Source organism: Xiphias gladius, chromosome 3, assembly GCF_016859285.1.
Source record: "Xiphias gladius isolate SHS-SW01 ecotype Sanya breed wild chromosome 3, ASM1685928v1, whole genome shotgun sequence".
Taxonomy (NCBI): domain Eukaryota; kingdom Metazoa; phylum Chordata; class Actinopteri; order Istiophoriformes; family Xiphiidae; genus Xiphias; species Xiphias gladius.
In genome coordinates, this window is record NC_053402.1 from 13,862,935 (window position 1) to 13,881,076 (window position 18,142).

Genomic DNA, 18,142 nt, shown 5'->3' on the forward strand with positions numbered 1-18,142 from the left:
GAAGCCAGTAGGGTTTTACCTTTTTCCTAAGAAGAGTGGAAGACTGTTACTGTGGAAAAAAAAAATCTGAAAAAGGTCATAGTAAATTTAATTTGTGATTAATAAAGTTTACATGAAGCTTCGGCGGGTGGTTAAGTGATAAGAATTTACCAATCACACTACATCTACTATTTTGAGTGGGTGGGTTTGAGGAGATAAAATACACTCGTTTAATTAAAACGTATGTAGGGTGGTTTTTTGCTCAGGCACATTCAAGTTCATTGTTGTTGCATTTAGATAAATCCACACATATGCATTAAAATACACAGAGATTCACAACATGGCGAAAATAGCATTTTCTTACAGGTTGAGGCACACAGAGTAACTATGGTTTAAAAACAACAAATCTGAACACATAAAATGACTAATGACTATTAATTGAGTAAACTATTTCATAATTAGGCCTATATTTTAACCTTAAATAACTTGAATAATAATTTAAACTGAGAATCAAACACGAAGCTGGACTAGAAATTGAAATAAAAAGCGTTGCAGGGACTGAAACAAAGCAGGTTTACCATCTAAATTTTTGATTAGTAATATGATAAAAGAAGCATCTTTTAGGATCATTCAACTCTATTACCCCTCCAAGTTCTTTCTACAAAACTTTAAAAAGGACATTGATGGTCTTTTTTTTAAGATTTAGCTCATTTATTTTGGATCTGTCCCCATTCTTACAAGTTTTTGCAGTTTATTTATTACTCAGCATATGGACTTATTGAATTTCCCCTTCCTGTTGAAAATGTACTGTTTGGTCTTACTAATTATTATTTTCTTAAATAATAATTTAATAATACATTTTTTAAAAATTCGAAATTATTATTATTGTTTAATTTTTTAAAATTATTTTCTTACCGTAAATGTTTGATTTTATTGTCGGCAAAAACATAAAAAATAAAATAAAATAAACTAAAACGAAAACTAAAGCGAAGCAGGAATTATGAGGGGGTGAACTATCTAGACCTGTGCTGCGGGGGTGGGAGGGGCTTCCGGTGGGCGCCGCTCATTACCGTCTGACGCTTCCCTGTGTGTATGTGGGAGAGTGTGTTTGCACTGAAGCAGTCACGATTATGTCCAACAGGTAATATGTTTCACTGCCACGGCTGCTCGGCGCCGAACCTCGCCTGTGTCCTCCCGAGACCGCTGGTTAGTTCGAGTCGGTAGAAAACGGCTCGCTGGCGCCGCCGAGCCGCTCTGCCTGGTCTAAGCCTCATTAGTGAGCTAATAGACTGTCTCTGACTGCCTCTCTCGTCGCCTTGTTGCCTCTCCTGCGACTTCTACACGTTTCCCTCCTACATTAGAGCCCGTGGGAGATGGTGTACCGAGACTGACATGACCGGCCAGTGTTCGAGTCGTTGTTTGGCGTGAGAATCGGGCGCCGGAGTCTCCTAACAGCCCTGCGTTTTGACTCCCAGGCTCGCCTAGCGGAGTGAGACATGGCTGAAATGATTGCCGTCCACGCCGGGTTGCCGTCGCTCTCCACCATGAACGTCACCTTCCCGGTGCAGGAGGACGCCGGCACCGCCGCCGCCGCCGCCACCGCTCCGCCAGCCGCCGCGAGCAGCGAGGACTACCTGTTCGTGGAGGCCCGGCACCCCGGCACTGTCCTGCAGGGCCTGAACAGCCTGCGGCTCAACAACGCCTTCTGTGATGTGACTCTGTGCTGTGGCGGACAGGAGTTCCCCTGCCACCGCATTGTGCTGGCCTCCTTCAGCTCCTACTTCCAGGTAAACGCAGCTCTCCTCGCGCCTATGTCAGCCACAGGCACGAGTCGTACGAGTCCATGTCCAACAGCCGTGAACTGTCTCTCTCCCCCTCAGGCAATGTTTTCCACAGACCTGATAGAGTCCAAACAGGAGCGCGTTGCCATCAATGGAGTTGAACCCCAGATGATTGGCATGCTGGTGAGCTACGCCTACACATCAGAGGTCTACATCTCCAAAGCAAATGTGCAGGTAAAGTATCCGCTCTCACCTCCTCTCTTTTCCTCCTGAGCTACATGTGTGTGCTGAACACGCATCCAATTCGTTCCTAGGCCCTGCTGGCGGCAGCCAACCTGCTGGACGTGATGGCTGTTCGGGAGGCCTGTTGTCGTTTCATGGAGCGGCAGATGGACGAGATGAACTGTGTGGGGATCCACTGCTTCGCCGAGGCCCACTCTTGCAAGGTGCTGGAGAAACGCAGCATGGACTACATCCTTGAGCACTTCGGCAGTGTTTATCAGCAGGTGAGAGAGGCTGACGGAGCAAGTGAATAGTCTTTTCTGGTGGATAAAAGGGTTATAGACAAAAATAAGCAGATGGGAATGTCTGTTTCTGGTTCAACTAATGAAAAGTTGAGGTTCTCGCCACAATGACCTCAGGGTTTTTCCCCAGTGTCCATAGTGGATGTGGGTCACCTGGCCTAATTCAAAGACCAAGACCCCACGACCATCGTAAAAGCTTGGTACATTTTCACAAAATAAAGCATTAACCGTCAGGGTAGAAGAGCAGGGGTGCTATTTCAGACAGCAGATGCCGTATATTTCGTTAGGGTGTCCACTGTTTAGGCCTCCATCTAATAAATGAATTAATCTGGAGATGAGATGCATCAGGAAATGGGTCAATGTCCTAGGGGAACCCTGGACCGCATGCAACCAGAACTATCACCAGATACCACGGCATAACAAACATCTCTGGCTGTTTATACATTTTCTTTTGCCTCACAGTGTGTATCGTCATTATGTTTTCAACTAACAGTTATTTCCATTATCGATTAATCTGTTGATAACTTTCTCGATTTGACCAATTCATTGTTTGTCAATAAATTGGCAGAAAAATAGCGTAAAAGTGCCTGTTATAATTTTTCAGAGTCCAGACGGACGTGTTCACGCGGCTTGTTTTGTCCGATCCACGGTCCTGAAGATATTTTATTATCTCGTCTGACACAGAAAATGGTTCAAATTCTCACATCTGAGAAGCAGTAACCGGACAATGTTGTTGCATTTTTGCAGCTCTAATTATCATGTTGCCCGAACTTACTCCCTGAACGGAAAACAATCCAAAAATGGACACAGTTTTATAGTAAAAGTCTTCGTCAGCTTGGACTCTTCACTCCTTCCTAAGGACCACATACACCTGGTTGCACCAGTCTCCTCACAGTGGAAGTCTGGTTGTAATATGGAGCCATTAGATGATTAAACAGTGGGTGAAGAGCTGTATGAATGTAAAGCCAATTCAGTCAGACATTTTTTATTTATTTTTTCCTTCTTCTGGGTGAATGAAGAGAAATTATTTCAGAACCTGTGTGTGTGAAAACTATCCACGAGTACCAGACCAGGATAACTGAGCCTGGCAGTGTTGTGGGTTTCATGTGTGAAGGGGGTTTAACGGAGATAATCTACCTGTCAGCTGTCAAACCAAGGCCTCTGAGTGATTAACTTCCATGGAGTGTGTGTGTGTGTGTGTGTGTGTGTGTGTGTGTGTGTGTGTGTGTGTGTGTGTGTGTGTGTGTGTGTGTGTGTGTGTGTGTGTGTGTTTTTAGATAGCAGGTTGAGTAAGTTGTCACTTACACGTTATTGTGTGAACCCTGTCCTAACCCCCCCCTCCCAAGGAGGAGTTCCTGTCTCTGTGTGTCGACAAACTGACAGAAATCATCGCCAGTGACCATCTCAACGTGCCCAAAGAGGAGATGGTGTTCGAGGCCGCCATGTCGTGGTTGAATAAATGCCCCTCTCGCACACAGAGCTTTGAAAAGGTCAGATTCACTTGAGTTCACACGAGCTCAGCTGTTTGCTTTTTTGCCTCCTGAAACATTAGATATATTGACTATAGTCACAGACTTGTCAGGTGAAAATGCACCCAGTTCTCCATCTCCACTGGCTTTGTCGTGGATGTATTGTAGCAGAGTTTTTAGTAGCACTGAACATGTCTTCGCTCAGTGTTTTTTTTTTTTTTTTGGGGGGGGGGGTGATGGTAAATCCAAGCATATCCCTCAGATGTGCATGGATTGGGGGCTGCAGTGTAACTCAGCAGCTATTGGATTACATGCCACCACTGTCAACACTGCTGCTGACAGATTATGAGGCAGTGACCCCCCCCCCTGCCCCGTTCAGTAACCCACCCATTGCCACTACTGGGACGGGCCATGGTTCTCGAATTCTCCCGCTGGATTAAAGTTACATTACATCAGAGGTACAGTGGCAGCGACTAAGATGAGCTGTCCAAGTCAATCAGATTTCTCTCATTTCGTTGGATCCTCAAAAGGTCCTCGAGCATATCCGCCTGCCTCTTATCAGCCCCTACTACCTCCACGACGTGATCGAGTCTCTGGACGTGGTGAGGGAGAACCAGGGCTGCCAGAGGCTCATCTCCGAGGCCAAGGACTACCTGCTGCTGAAGGACCGCCGTGGGGAGCTCTACTGCCCCAGAGCGCGGCCGCGCAGGTCCACAGGTAAACGCACCACACACCTGCACATTAGGAACAACTGAGAGCCAGTGCCGCACGCATTCTCATTATGGGTAGAGGCTGCGGCTTTGTCCGTGTCTTCCAGTGTAGTGTGTATTCCCTATCTGCTTTCTTAAGTGTTTTTTTTTTTTTTCCTCCTCTGTTGAGCTTGAAATTTAGGAACTTTCTTGTTTAAATCGTGTGTATCTCGGTGTCTCTGTAATACATTAGACTTTGACTTTTATTGAGTCCTTTTCAGTCATATTTTGTTTCCTTTATTAATGGAGGTGCATATTTAAGATGGTTTTTCATTTTTGATGTCCCACTGATTATTATGGGTTATTAGACAGCTCACACACCTGGTTTTTGCCAAGAAAATCTGTTAGGTGCTTAGTCAGTTAACTAATCAGTTACAGTTTTGATAATTGATTAATCATTAGTCTTTTTTTTTTTTTATCAAAACTGCCAGAAATTCACTGGTTAAAGCTTCATTTGCTGGATTTCTTGTTCTTTTTATGATAATAAACCACATATCCTTGGGCTTTTTTACTATTGTCTGACATTTTATGGACCACACGATTAAATCGAGAAGAAACTAGTTGCCAGATTAATCAATAATGAAAATAATCATTAGTTGCAGCTTTACACACCACTACGTTGTACCTGACAGGGGCATGCCTCGGCTCACTCCTCTTCTGTTCCTCTTCATGGCAACAGGGACAGCTGAAGTGATAGTGACAGTCGGCGGGGAGGACGACAAGGTGGTGCTGCGCAGCGTCGAGAGCTTCGATCCCGTGACGAATCAGTGGAAGAACCTGGCCTGCCTGCCCTTCGCCGTGAGCAAACACGGGCTGGTCGTGTCAGGTGAGGGAACACTGTCTCTTCCCTTTAGATTCACACTCACTCATAACTGACTCCATATTGTGTTCACTAAGGAGCCACTAAGCTTAGATGTCGTGCACATGACGAGTGATGTGTTTCCGTCCATCCACTCCCACTCCTCCTTCTCCTCCTCCCCTCCCTCGTCCCTCTGTAGACTCGACTCTGTATTTGGCAGGAGGGGAGTTTCCCGACGGCTCAGCCAGCAGGGAGATGTGGCGCTATGACCCCTGCTTCGACTCCTGGATGGAGATGGCCCCCATGAATGTAGCTCGATCTGAGTTAGGTGAGGCTATCGCATTGTGACATTTGATAAAGTACAGTGTACTATGCCATACATTCAGTCAGCCTTCTTACTACAATAGCTCAGCCACAGCTGGCCCTTCTTTGTCATGCGCCAAAATCTTACATCACCACAAAGTGCCTCGTATCGTCTTTCAGTGGTTTGCACTATCCGCTTTGCTGTACTCTATTAACTGTCAAAACATCAGCCTCTGTCTTAACTTCTAGCTCTTGTTCTTTACCCACAACTCAGTCCTAAAGGAGCATTTTATTTTTTCTAGTCATATCTTAGCTGCACTTTAGCTTTGAATTCCTTGTTTTTGGTCTTCAGTCCCAAATGATGCTGACTCAAGTGACATTGCTCTAAACAATTCATCAGATTTTGCCCAACTGGAGCCACAAAAGACTTTATGCAGCTTTTTTTCACATAAGCAGTAGTACTCAACCAAGACCTGTATACAGACTTTGATGTATCAAATTGGTGGAGTTCCCCATTGGTTTTCTTGCGCAGAAAACAATTGAAGAAGTGGCACTGGATTGATTTTTTTCCTCCCCTCTCTTCTCTTCTTTGTCATTTACACCGGTCAGCAAGAGCCACTTGGTGGCCCACAACGGCTTATCGAACTCTCGTCTTAGTAGTTTTTCATTCGCTACCTGAGTGATCCTTATCAACAGCCCCGCCGACAAACTCTTGAATATCTGAAAAGTGCCCAAATTTAGTTCCAGGAACTTGTCCGCAGACTGGGTGGGGAAAAAAGTGCAAACAAAAGCAGAACTAGTGGCGATGGCTCATCGCAATATCATGTTTTATTAAGTTCTCGCATGTGACAAGGGCATTTCGAAGCTCTACATTAAAATGTAGGTTTGAATATCTTTCTTGTTAATGCAAAAACGTTGCTATCCGTGATAATCGTGAGTTTAATAATTTTTCCTCGCCCCACTCTCTCCTCTCAGGCCTGGTGATGCTGGACGGCTTTGTGTATGCAGTGGGAGGGTGGGAGGGACGGTCTCGTCTGGACTCGGTGGAGTGCTACAACCCCCACACCAACTCCTGGCAGTTCACAGAGTCTGTCAAGATGGCCGTCACGAGTCCTGCTGTGGTGGCCCTGGACGGACTGCTCTATGTTACTGGTGAGGTTACACACATGCAGGCTATTGTTGAGGTTCTGCTTTTTTTTTTTTTTTTTTTAATGTGACCACGTGTCTCTCTGTGTCCTGGTAGGTGGGGCAGTTCTAGAGGATGGTGATGGCACAGACCTCGCTCAGGTGTACAACCCTAAAACCGCAGTATGGACCGAGGTCGCCCCGATGCAGATCGCTCGCTCCGGTTCAGCAGTCTGTACACTCAAAGGAAGGATCTATGTAATAGGTATTCAGTTTTCAGCACTCAGCCCTCAGCCTTCTCTAGATTCACGGCGTTCACCAGTCAACAAATTTAGCCCTTTCTCCTGTTGAATCCCCCCCCCTCCCAGGTGGGTGGCATGCCTCGACAGAGAACACAGATAAGGTGGAGTGTTACAATCCCAAGACCAACCAGTGGACCATGTGCGCCCCCATGAAAGAACGACGCTACCGGCCCGGCGCTGCTGTGGTGGATGGAAAGATCTATGTCCTGGGAGGAGAAGAAGGCTGGGACAGGTGAGGGGCTGTCCAGAAAAGTGTCTTGTACATCTAATAGTCATCTAATCCTTTTTTTTTTCCAGGAGCCCAGGAATCATTTTAGAAACTTACCTGCATTTCTAAAGTAGGAACTAGGGTCTATATATAGTTCCTCTACCCCCAAAAAGTCCCTGATTCATGGCTAGTACTTCACAATGTCCCAGGAACTATGGGAACAAGGGAAAAAAACCTTTGCTATTTGATTCAGTGCAGTTCCGTAGCCTTCTAAAGCAGAAATAAACGATGATAATACACCGGGCAGAGATTTCTGTTTACAGTCTCTTTCAACTCTGTTTATCCTCTTTTGCATCTATCCTTGGCATCTATTCAAACACCAGCACCATGCATCAATAAATACAAAGAATAGACAAAGAGCCATGTGTGATGTTACCCAATCTTCATGAAAGGTCCAACGTTCTGATCCAGTGAAAATGCAAAAAGGAATTCGCAAAAGGGGCTTTGGTTCCTGATTTAGCTTCTATAGATTAAAAACAGGAGGACAAACATTTACAGCCTTTCTTCTTAGCGAAAAACGGCACTGTTTCATAATGCGGATCATTTGACACGCAGATATCATGACACCATTGAGAGGTACTGTGATGAGACGGACACGTGGGAGATTGTCGGGGAAATGCCCACCAGTCGCAGCTGGCTCAGCTGTGTCTCTCTCCAGCTGAGAAAGGACGTCCACGTGAGCAGCTGTCCTGGGACGCCGAATGACAACTGAATCGGGACGTCACGGAGGAATCTTTCCTGGTTATTACTTGCACCCTCCTTCAGGGACAGCGCACTATATAGCTCAGAGCCGTGGAGACCAGCGAGCTGAGAGAAGTGATGCCTGGATTTGGCACGGAGCTGTTTGAGCTCTTCCTGGCGGCAAAAAGTAGTCAGGTTTTGGTTTTGTTTTTTTGTTTTGTTTTTGTTTTTTTAAATCAATGACGACTTGTGGACTGATTCTCGCTCACTTGGGTCCCTGCTTTGGCGTGGAGGCAAAGGAAACGACATCGACACACATGATCTCAAGCAACTGTGATGGACGACTCAGTCAGCCGTCTGAACTCACTGTCTGTCTGTATGATGTGAACTTGTTTTTATGTCTGAGCACCTCAAATCTGTGAAGATTTTTCCCAGCCAACATAGTGTATTTTTGTATTACTATAATTATTATTATTATTATGTGATGTATTTATTGGGGTGTGACTAGTTGTGAGAATGAACTTTTAAAAAAAATAATAATAATTAAAAAAAAAAAAAAAAAATTCCACTCTATCAAAAGATGCTTTGTGGGCCAAAGAATCAAATTGTGAATATTTTCAAAGGTTACCTGTGAAAAAGATATCTATATGTGAGCAGTGTTTTTTGTAATGAAACTTTGTAAGTTTTGAATGATTGTCTTTACTATCTGTAACATGTTGAGTATATTTTTGTAATGTAGTGTGCGTCATGCATTTTAGTGAATTTAAATGGAGTTGGGCTCTAATAAAGATGTTTAATTCTTTACTGTGAATGCTGGTGTGCCTGTTTCTTTTGTTTTTCTTTGTTTGTTTTTTTCTTTCTTTTCTCTATTTCACAGAATAGTCTGAAAACAACTACACTGAGTGACCAAAAAAGGTTTAAATTTTGGACACTACTAGTTTGTGTTCAATTCCCACCTCCAAAAATTCTTATTTTTTTTATTATTATTTTCATTTGTTTTAAGTCATTTTTATTATGTTTTTGTTTGTGTTTTGTTCTTGTAACAGTGCAACATTACAGCAAACACACTCTCCCACATACACACAGTGACAAGGTGGCGGCTGGGAGCCCCTCCCAACTCCGCAGCACAGGTCAAGAGAGTTAACCCCCCCATTTCCTGCTTCACTTTAGTTTTTATTTTATTTTATTTTCTGTTATTGAGCCTGTAGCAGCAACAACAAACAAACAAAGCAAAGGGTTGAGACAGAAATAATACACACAGTGGATAAGAATGTTATATAAAAAGTATGTATGCAATATGCAATCTACATATGTCAATTAAAAAGAAATATGGTCTGGTCTATGATTGGAGAACTTACATTTATGGATGTTTGTTCTTGCCAACAATAAAATCAAATTTTATTCTTTGCAAAAATGTTACGCTTAGAAAAGAATAAAGAATATTATTTAAGAATAACTCAAAGAATAAAAATATATTTTCTTAAATGATTCTTTAAGAAAAGAACAATAATTAAGACCAAGCGTACTGCTTGTGTTAAAAAAAAAAGGGGAAACTCAATAAATCAGTATGTTGAGTAATAAACAAACTGACATCTTGCCAAAATTGGTGAAAATGGAGTCAGATCCAAAATAAATTATCTAAATCACCAGGGTACAGTTAACAAAAGGGGAAACTAACATCAGTTTTTGTAAAAAAAAAAACCAGAAAAACCTTTGAGGAGTCATGCAGATGAATGATCCTAAAAGACACTTTTTAAAATCTTGTTAATTATCAAAAATTGATACCACCTCAACATTTTCTCATAATTAGGAGATCAGGATCCCATAATAATGAAATAGCTTTCTCTAAATTACAGGATTATATATGACAGCTACAATATGCATATAATTAATATGAGCTTAAATATCTTAATATACTTAACTGGGCTTTTTTTTGCAACAAAATATTTTCAAAAAAACTTACATTAAACTTTAAAAGTCGCCACTTTTGTGAACAGATGTAAACTTTCAGAGGAAGAAACAGGAAGTTTAATGTTGCCATGGACTCAGTGAGTCACACTGCGGGCTACAACTTGAGCCCCGTTGTTTTTAGCCTATATTTGTTTACAATTTTCAAAATTAAATACGCTGAACTAGCTATTAACAGTTCCTTTTGCCATGTATGTTTGGATTTGCTGACAACTATCAATGGATTTCTTTGATACTAAAGAAAAGCCTATAAACCTGATGAATCTCAGGCAAGTTCCGAAGCGTTCCATTCCCCATTAGTCCCCATTAGTCTACAATATATCTCGTAGTTATGAGATGGGGTTAATTTAGAGTTATCTCATAATTATGAGATAGTTTGAGAAAGTGGTAATTATGAGATATGGTCTCCAATATGTCCAAATGTTTTTCTTCGTAAATGCAATGCATTGTGAACCCCATGCAGCAGGTGAAACCTCTCCTCTTGCGATCCCAAATCGTCTTTGCTCGGCCGCACGGTGCAGTGGATTGTGGGTGAGACGTCAGGCCGCCGCCATATCTGTCTTTCTGTACCGGCTGAAGGAGAGTCTGGAGTCATGAGAGGAATCCGGTCTCTGAACAGTCTCCCAGTGAGTCCTGCGTCTTTCTCGGTTTGGTCTGAGCCGCGTCAGCATCAGAATCTAAACCCTGCTCGTTGTGGTCCTCGACCCGTTTGAAAAAGAATCCCGCACTTAGCCGTAGTTAGCGCGGTGGCTAGTTAGCTTGCTAGGCGGCTGGCTAATGCAGGTTGTAGCTCGCATCGTTTTACAGACGAGTTAAGTAACACCTTCTCCTGGATCATTCACATCCACCGAAAGTCGCATAAAACGGGGCTTGCATTGGCAATGACATAGCCTGTTGTTTCGACATAGCTTAGCCGCTCGTTTTAGCTTCCTGCGTTTCTGCTGAAGGTCATCCCCGGACTCGTGTGTCCGCAGTTCTTTCATCCAGGTGTCCTGAATCGACCAACAGACCTGATTTGTTCATAATTTGGTGACTGCCCAACTGGAATTTTTACAATATACTGTCACAGGAACCGGCCAGGCTTTGTTGACAGGACACATGCAGTGTGGTCGTGGGCGTCGGTGTGCTCTATTTAACGGGTCACTTCGGATCCCCCTCCCCACCTTACTTTAAGACCGGCTGTCGGTGTCTGCTGTTTGACAAGCCATGGATGGCAATAAACACACAGTGCATAAACATTAACTTAAAAAAAAATGTTTAGCTGATTTAAAAAAACAAAAAAACAAACCACCTGAATCTTATTAAGGGGTGTTTGCAAGTAAAGCTATCAAACATAATCAACTTTAGAGACGGTCAGAAAGTTGTCTGCCGTCAGACAAAATCGCTTTTGGCATGTGCCATTATTTTTTACGTTTTACTGACAAAATGAATATTGCTCAATAATGGCAACATAGTCAATAAATGACACGATAATCCAGGTAATAGCTAGTTGTAGCATTAGATCATATGCTGTTGGTGTTTGGCTCAAGACTAGGGCTGTATAACTAATGATTATTTTCATTAGCGATTAATCTTGTAATTATTTCCTGAATTAACTGTTTGGGCTATAAAATGTAAGAAGATAGTGACAATGTCAATCCCAGTTTCTCAGAGCCCTAGGTGATTTTTTTTGTCTGACCAACAGTTCAAACCCCAAAGATATTCAGTTAAGTATGATACAAAATAGAGAAAGACAGGAAATCTTTATATTTGAGAGCCATTTTTGCTTTTTTTGGTAACGATTAATTGATCAGTAAAATAGCTGCAGATTATTTTTCAAACAGTTGACTAATCGATTAATCAACTAAGCGGTATAGCTCTACTCAAGATCTACTAAAACTTCAAAATGTCCCCTACAGACCCCTCTGCAGTTACATATTTACTATAGGCTGTGATGAGAAGAAGAGGCAAAATTATCTAGTAATATGTAGGTAAAAATCAAAGATAAAATGAACACAATGTAAACAAATTAGGATTTTATGTAACAAAACAAACATAATTTAGTGCTTTCCTATCCTGTTATGACCCTGCAGATATATGTTGTGACCCCTTGTAGAAGAAATTTGGCAGTACAAACCCAAATGTGGTGGCCTCCGGCACATTCTAATGCCACTATTCCATCATATACACTGATCTTAATTATTGCATATTTTAATGAGCTTTGGAGAGTAAGCAGGTATGATTTAAGAGTGGACATTCACTTTGTAACACACAAAGCAGGAGAAAATTACCAAAAATGTAAACCATCGATAAAAGGTATCATCAGGGAAAACATATACAGTACACTTGATCCTATATATTATTGCGTTTATATTTCATATATTACATTTCATTGCATTATATTGTACTTTTGAAACATGATTTGGGACATCTGACATGAGTTTGCATTATTGGTCAGTGGCAAAAAACACATATCCTGGGACATTTTAAACTGTAACATGACAGTGTGAGGCTGAGGCATAGCCTACATTTTCCTCATACGACATGGGCCTGTTGCTTTGACAACATTGCCTGATTTAGCGTGTGTTTGCAATGTGTCATAGAGATGGCTCTGCTTTAAAAAGTGCAATGTAATTGAAGATCCTTCATTCGTTAATTCACTTCATTAAAGCCATGGACGTGTGTGGCGTGTATGGAAAATGCAGTGCGCTCAGTGGACTTTTTAATGCTTACTGTGTGATCGTCAAGTTACTGCCACCGGTGTTTTCCAAAGTAGCCCGTTTAATGAGGATGTTCTCTGTCTGTGCAATCAATGAAATTCTTCATGTGTTTTGTCAGCAGTTATTTTGCTAATAATTGTCAAACACCGAAGACGACTCTCTGCTCTCCGCTCTGCAGGGCACTACCTCTCAGCTGAGACACATACACACACACACACACACACATTGTAGCAGAGGTCGTGTTAGTCTGCGTTTGTCCAATCGACTGTCAGCCTGCTTTTGTGGAGCACTTGCATTTGAACCTTTGAGAGGAAAGACATCCTTCTCAAACTGGCTATTTAACCAGAGCCTAATGTTTACGTCACTTGAGGCTGTACCACTTTCACATGGAAACCTTGTTAGGTTAAGTCAAGGATAGTTGGAGGAGTTCAGCACTGTCTTGTTCTTGATGCCCATTACCGACGAAGAGGATGCTCTCAGAGGAAAAGTTGCTAAAGAGGTGATGGTCTTTAATTTAGTGTCACCTCTTCCCACAGAAACGTTGCTATGCTGCTGCCAGGACGAGTGAAACTCTGAATGAACCACTCGCAGGCCTGAAAGCTTCCCCAGCTCCTCCCCCTCCTCAAAATGTCCAGGTAGGTGCTGTTTTTGTCTACATGTGAAATTTTTAAGGCTCACCATAAAACTGTAATATAGAATCGACAATGTTTATTCAGAAAAAATGAGAACAAGAAAAACAGAGGAAAAGTGACATGTTTACAGTTTGTTTGTAAGTTTTCCAATTCAATTTTTCTCTGCTGCTTCAGGTGTCCAAGCTCCCAAACGGTCTGGTGATAGCATCATCGGAGAACTACTCCCCCTTGTCCAGCGTGGGTGTATTTGTGAAAGCCGGGAGTCGCTATGAGACTGTGGAAAACCAGGGTGTCGCTCATGTGCTACGACTGGCAGCAAACCTGGTAATTTGTGAATGATTTAGTGAAACTGTAAAGCTAAATTAATTATGTTCAGTTAGCTCTATGGTTCTTCATACAGTGACATACTGTAGCAAAGATAGCCTCTGACAAACTACATAAAGTTATCACATTTAATTTATGACATATTTACTGAAAAATTAAGAACACAGTTTTAATACACTGGATTTCTTTGAAGCAGCATCTCTTCTTATTAGCCTGTCATTTTACCTGTAGTTGTTGAATCCAGATTTTTTTTTTTTTTTTTTTTTTTCTCCTCCCCTTTTTGTAGACTACCAAGGGTGCATCTGCCTTCAAGATCTGTCGCGGTGTGGAAGCACTGGGGGGCAGCCTGAGGTCAGTGAGGGTACTCTCTGCACATGCTTACACTGACGATCCCTGTTTGTCCCACTATAAATAAATAGGAGAATACCAGTGTAACCATAGCTGAACCAACTGCCTTTTGTTTGCCTTCAGTGTGACATCGTCACGAGAGACTATGGTCTACACTGCAGAATGTTTGAGAGATCACCTGTAAGTGCTCCCATCTTCATGTCAAGCCTGTCATTTAAATTTTCCTTATTCCTGCGCTTTGTGCATTTTATTAAAAACGTCATGTTGCTGCCACAGTATGTCTTTACCACTCTTGTATCTGTGTGTCCAGAGATTCATTATTGGAATTTTTGGTCAATGTGACCACAGCTCAGGAGTTTCGGCCGTGGGAGGTGGACGACCTGACATCCAGGGTGAAGATCGACAAGGCTCTGGCTCAGCAGTGTCCCCAGATAGGTGAGTATCAGGAGCAACTGCTCAGCTCCCTAACTGCCGGCAGTTAATCTCTTACTTTGCTCCAAAATAAGAAGAAAAATAAACTTCAAGCTGCTTGTAGCTGCAGGGCAGGCTGTTGATTCACAGTTGGATCGAAATGTTTTAGTGATTTGATACGATGTTCATATTAACAATAATGCTTGATGGAGATTTAGCGGTATCATTTAGTCGACTCCCTTGGATCTACCTCTTGGATGTCCATTTTTCCTCGGCTGAAATTCCGGTGTCCTTTCCACTTTCTCCCACAGGTGTAATTGAGAAGTTGCATGAAGCAGCGTACAAAAACGCCCTGTCCAACTCTCTATACTGCCCTGAGTACATGGTCGGTCGTATCTCCTCTAAACAGGTATGCATCTTTGTTTGTTTTTTCGGTTTCTCTACTGGCGCTAAATAGTTAATTGTATGGTTTTGAAGGGAACTCGGCTACATTTCTAAGTCATTCTCTGATTTCTCGGGGAGAATGATAGCAATTTGCTGAAGTTAGCAAGACATATGAAGATCAAGACCATTAGATTGTGCGTAGCTCTTACACACCTCTCCTCCTCCTCCTCCTCCTTATCCTTCCCTTGTAGCTGCAGTCATTTGTTGAAGACAATTTCACCACTGGCAGAATGGCTGTTGTAGGACTAGGTGAGTGTCCACTAGTGCCGTCTAGTCTGCCTGTATTGCTCCACTACAGCAGCTTTCCTCTCACATCAGGCTTTGCTTATCAAGGTTCCATTTTTATAACGGTTAGTTTGCTCTCTGATGTCGTATCAGTCTTGTTGAAGTGAGTAAAGTTTGTGCATGTGCTTACACCGAACCAAAGTGTTAAACTGGGCCACGGCTAAAAGACACAGAGGTAAGTCAATGCTGGTTCGTGAAGAAGAGGCCGTCAGCGACACTAATGATTTTGTAAGGTGTGGATTTATGTGCAGGTGATAAGGCTGATTTTGCCTGCAAGCAATTGCGTGAGTTTGCATGCCTGAATGATGACACATCACGCGAGTATCGCAGTGTCTATCCTGGGAATGTCTGGTATTTTTCAGTTCATGAAAGCGCTTTGTGCTCCACTTCAGTTGTATGTCAGTGTGGGTTCTCTCTGATTTGTGCGTCCAGGTGTGAAGCACTCTGTCCTGAGGCAGCTGGGCGAGGGGCTCCTGAGTGTCCGTGCCGGGGCTGGAGCACCTGTGGCTAAATCTGTGTACCGAGGAGGTAGAAGCTTGTGTTTAAAAGCGACAATGCGCTCTTTTAAGATCGACCGATGCGTTAATGTCATGCTGGCGTTATGTGCGTGTGTGTAGGTGAGCTGCGAGTGCAGAACAATGAGGACCTGGTCCACGCACTGATTGCCAGCGAAGGTGGTGTGACAGGTAGTGCAGAGGCTAATGTCTTCACCGTGCTGCAAAGGATTCTGGGAGCCGGTCCACATGTAAAGAGGGGCTCCAACATCACCAGCAAACTGAGTCAGGGTATTGCCAAAGCTACTACACAGCCCTTTGATGTAAGTTAAAAAAAGGAGTTAAAACTTATATTTTGCATTTGTTTTTTAGTCTGGATAACTGTATTGCTGTAGTTCTAAATACAGAAAGTTTTGTCTCCTAATGTCAGAAGACCTCTGGCTGTCTTTCAGGCCACAGCCTTCAATGCCTCATACTCTGACTCCGGCCTATTTGGCATCTATACCATTGCACAAGCCGACTCTGCAGGAGAGGTGACTGCCGAACTCACTCCTTCTAAGACAAATGTAACCGCATCTAAAATGTGCAAAGATGTCAGGACCTGCACTTCACCGAACTTGTGCTTGTTTCCTTCCTCCGTGCAGGTGATCAACGCTGCCATTGCTCAAGTGAGAGGCGTGGCTGAGGGAAATGTGTCAGAGGCTGACATCACCAGAGCAAAGTGAGTCCACTGGGAAGAAGCCGTTTTATATCAGACACTGTTGTTAGTCGTGCAGTTTTTACTCTGCTGCTGTGCTGAAAGACAGTTTAGAAGGATTTATTTGTGTTTGACATCTTTGCATAGAAACCAGGTGAAAGCGGAGTACCTGATGTCACTAGAGAGCTCTGAGGGCCTGATGGAGGAGATCGGTGCTCAGGTTCTGAGCACTGCAGCATACCAGCTCCCTGACAATGTTCTCCAGGCTATCGATGCTGTCACCCAGGACGATGTGGTCAAGGTGAGTGCTTTCACCGTGGAGGTGATCGTAGGACAATCTTTAACTTGACCACTAACATGTGATTCCTTCTAATAAATTCAAACCAACCCATGTAGCCTTAAATACGTTGCAGAACTGACGTCGTCTGAGTCATCTGCAATGTCTCCACTCGCTGAAACCCTTTGATTTCAGATTTGTGTTTGTGGTAATGTTACTTTGAGGCAGTTACCCCCTGAAAAGGCAGCAGACAGTACCTTAACTTTATCCACAATTCTTCCACCCGAGTTGTCCATTTCAAAATGTTTCCTCACATTACTTTTGAGATGTTTCTTTAGTCATAATTATCCATTTATGGCTTGCTAGTTTTTTCCATTTTTCATTAACAAAGAGAACAATAGTCTAGTTTACTAAGAAGGCAACAGGACATTTAATAGATGAGAATGACAATACATTTTATAAGCGCCAGCTGCTGGAATACGCAGCACGGCCTGTTGCGCTTACACAGAGAAATAAAGATCAAATAATCCATTTTGGACATGTTTAAACAGTATTTCAAATATTTAATAAAAAGTGACAGCACTAGTGTTACATACTACATAGTGATGATTGTGAGTCTCTGTTTGAAAATGCCCCCCAAAAAACAAATACAGAAAAATACAGAAAAACATACTTACTAAAAGGCAAAGTTATTTCATTTAAACTGTAAATTAAATACTTTATAGACTTTATAACTGTAAGTTTATTTGGTAATTTTTTTCTGTTCAAACTTATACTTGTCTCTTTATGTAATGACTTCCAATGGATTTGTGTACTGTTTGAGTTACAATTTGCAACACGGCTTTAAAAGGAAACTGAAAATATTGTGATTTTGATACTGTATTCACTGACTGACAGTGCTGATCAAGAAACTACTCGAGGAACTAAGCAGGGAATTAAAGAATCAAAACAAAAAGCATTAGAACGACCTCTCTCCTTTCTTTACAGGCTGCCCAAAAATTTGTGGATGGCAAGAAGACCATGTCAGCTAGCGGACATCTGGTTAATACACCGTTTGTGGATGAAGTATGAAAACAAAGTACAAGAACCGTCGATTTTAACTTGGGCATGCTGTGCCTGGCTGCTTAAAAAGGAAAGAGGACCTCAAAACCAACAGCCTCCTGCAACAATTCATTTGATGTCACCAATCATTTGTAGTGTGTCCTGCAGTATGTGTGAGCTCCACCAGAGAGCAGGAGAATCATATTGCAATTTCTCTTTGGGTTCTATTTTGCCAATTTAACTGTATATCTATGTAAATTAAAGTTATGACAGTACTAACAGCTGGTTGTTGCTCGAATTTGTGTCTTGGAATGAATCTTCAGCTACAGTAGGTTTTTTGCGTTGTCTTTCCAGCCAGAAAGCTATCTTTGCACTTATAGTAGATACATTGTTCCACTCGTCAGCAAATAGGGGGACACCAAAGCACAAACATCACAGCAGGAAAGTTTCCTTAAATACAGTGTTGAACATCAGATGTAACAACAGCGAAACATGTATTAAGATGTAAAATTTAAATTAAGTAAAAGCAGCAAGACTACAGT

At 42.5% G+C, this 18,142-nt stretch overlaps 2 protein-coding genes across 3 annotated transcripts; both read left to right on the forward strand.

The window, feature by feature from the left end:
• Positions 1-1,037: 1,037 nt before the first annotated feature.
• Positions 1,038-8,791, forward strand: si:ch211-256e16.3 (kelch-like protein 20). Of its 2 annotated transcripts, XM_040154081.1 has the most exons (12): positions 1,038-1,120; positions 1,455-1,766; positions 1,860-1,994; positions 2,075-2,266; positions 3,631-3,774; positions 4,284-4,470; positions 5,182-5,328; positions 5,501-5,629; positions 6,580-6,756; positions 6,848-6,994; positions 7,098-7,263; positions 7,855-8,791. In XM_040154081.1, exons 2-12 carry the CDS (start codon positions 1,476-1,478, stop codon positions 8,009-8,011), a joined length of 1,872 nt encoding a protein of 623 aa, XP_040010015.1. In that variant the 5' UTR covers positions 1,038-1,120; positions 1,455-1,475; the 3' UTR covers positions 8,012-8,791. The 2 variants fall into 2 exon arrangements, with proteins under 2 accessions (XP_040010015.1, XP_040010023.1); XM_040154089.1 differs by having other exon boundaries at positions 1,046-1,766; positions 3,634-3,774.
• A 1,622-nt stretch (positions 8,792-10,413) lies between these two features.
• On the forward strand, positions 10,414-17,881 carry LOC120788404 (cytochrome b-c1 complex subunit 2, mitochondrial). The gene is made up of 14 exons (XM_040124202.1): positions 10,414-10,574; positions 13,184-13,282; positions 13,454-13,603; positions 13,890-13,954; positions 14,075-14,131; positions 14,262-14,386; positions 14,674-14,771; positions 14,998-15,055; positions 15,524-15,619; positions 15,709-15,908; positions 16,038-16,118; positions 16,230-16,306; positions 16,430-16,583; positions 17,547-17,881. Exons 1-14 carry the CDS (start codon positions 10,542-10,544, stop codon positions 17,628-17,630), a joined length of 1,377 nt encoding a protein of 458 aa, XP_039980136.1. The 5' UTR covers positions 10,414-10,541; the 3' UTR covers positions 17,631-17,881.
• The last annotated feature ends 261 nt before the right edge of the window (positions 17,882-18,142 follow it).

Coding starts and splice junctions, on each gene's coding strand:
- LOC120788404 (XM_040124202.1), top strand. CDS start 10,542: ATGAGAGGAATCCGGTCTCTGAACAGTCTCCCA. Junction 15,620..15,708: donor TAAATCTGTGTACCGAGGAG/GTAGAAGCTTGT, acceptor GCGTGTGTGTAG/GTGAGCTGCGAGTGCAGAAC. Junction 16,307..16,429: donor GCTGACATCACCAGAGCAAA/GTGAGTCCACTG, acceptor ATCTTTGCATAG/AAACCAGGTGAAAGCGGAGT.
- si:ch211-256e16.3 (XM_040154081.1), top strand. CDS start 1,476: ATGGCTGAAATGATTGCCGTCCACGCCGGGTTGCCGTCGCTCTCCACC. Junction 1,767..1,859: donor CCTTCAGCTCCTACTTCCAG/GTAAACGCAGCT, acceptor TCTCCCCCTCAG/GCAATGTTTTCCACAGACCT. Junction 2,267..3,630: donor TCGGCAGTGTTTATCAGCAG/GTGAGAGAGGCT, acceptor CCCCCTCCCAAG/GAGGAGTTCCTGTCTCTGTG.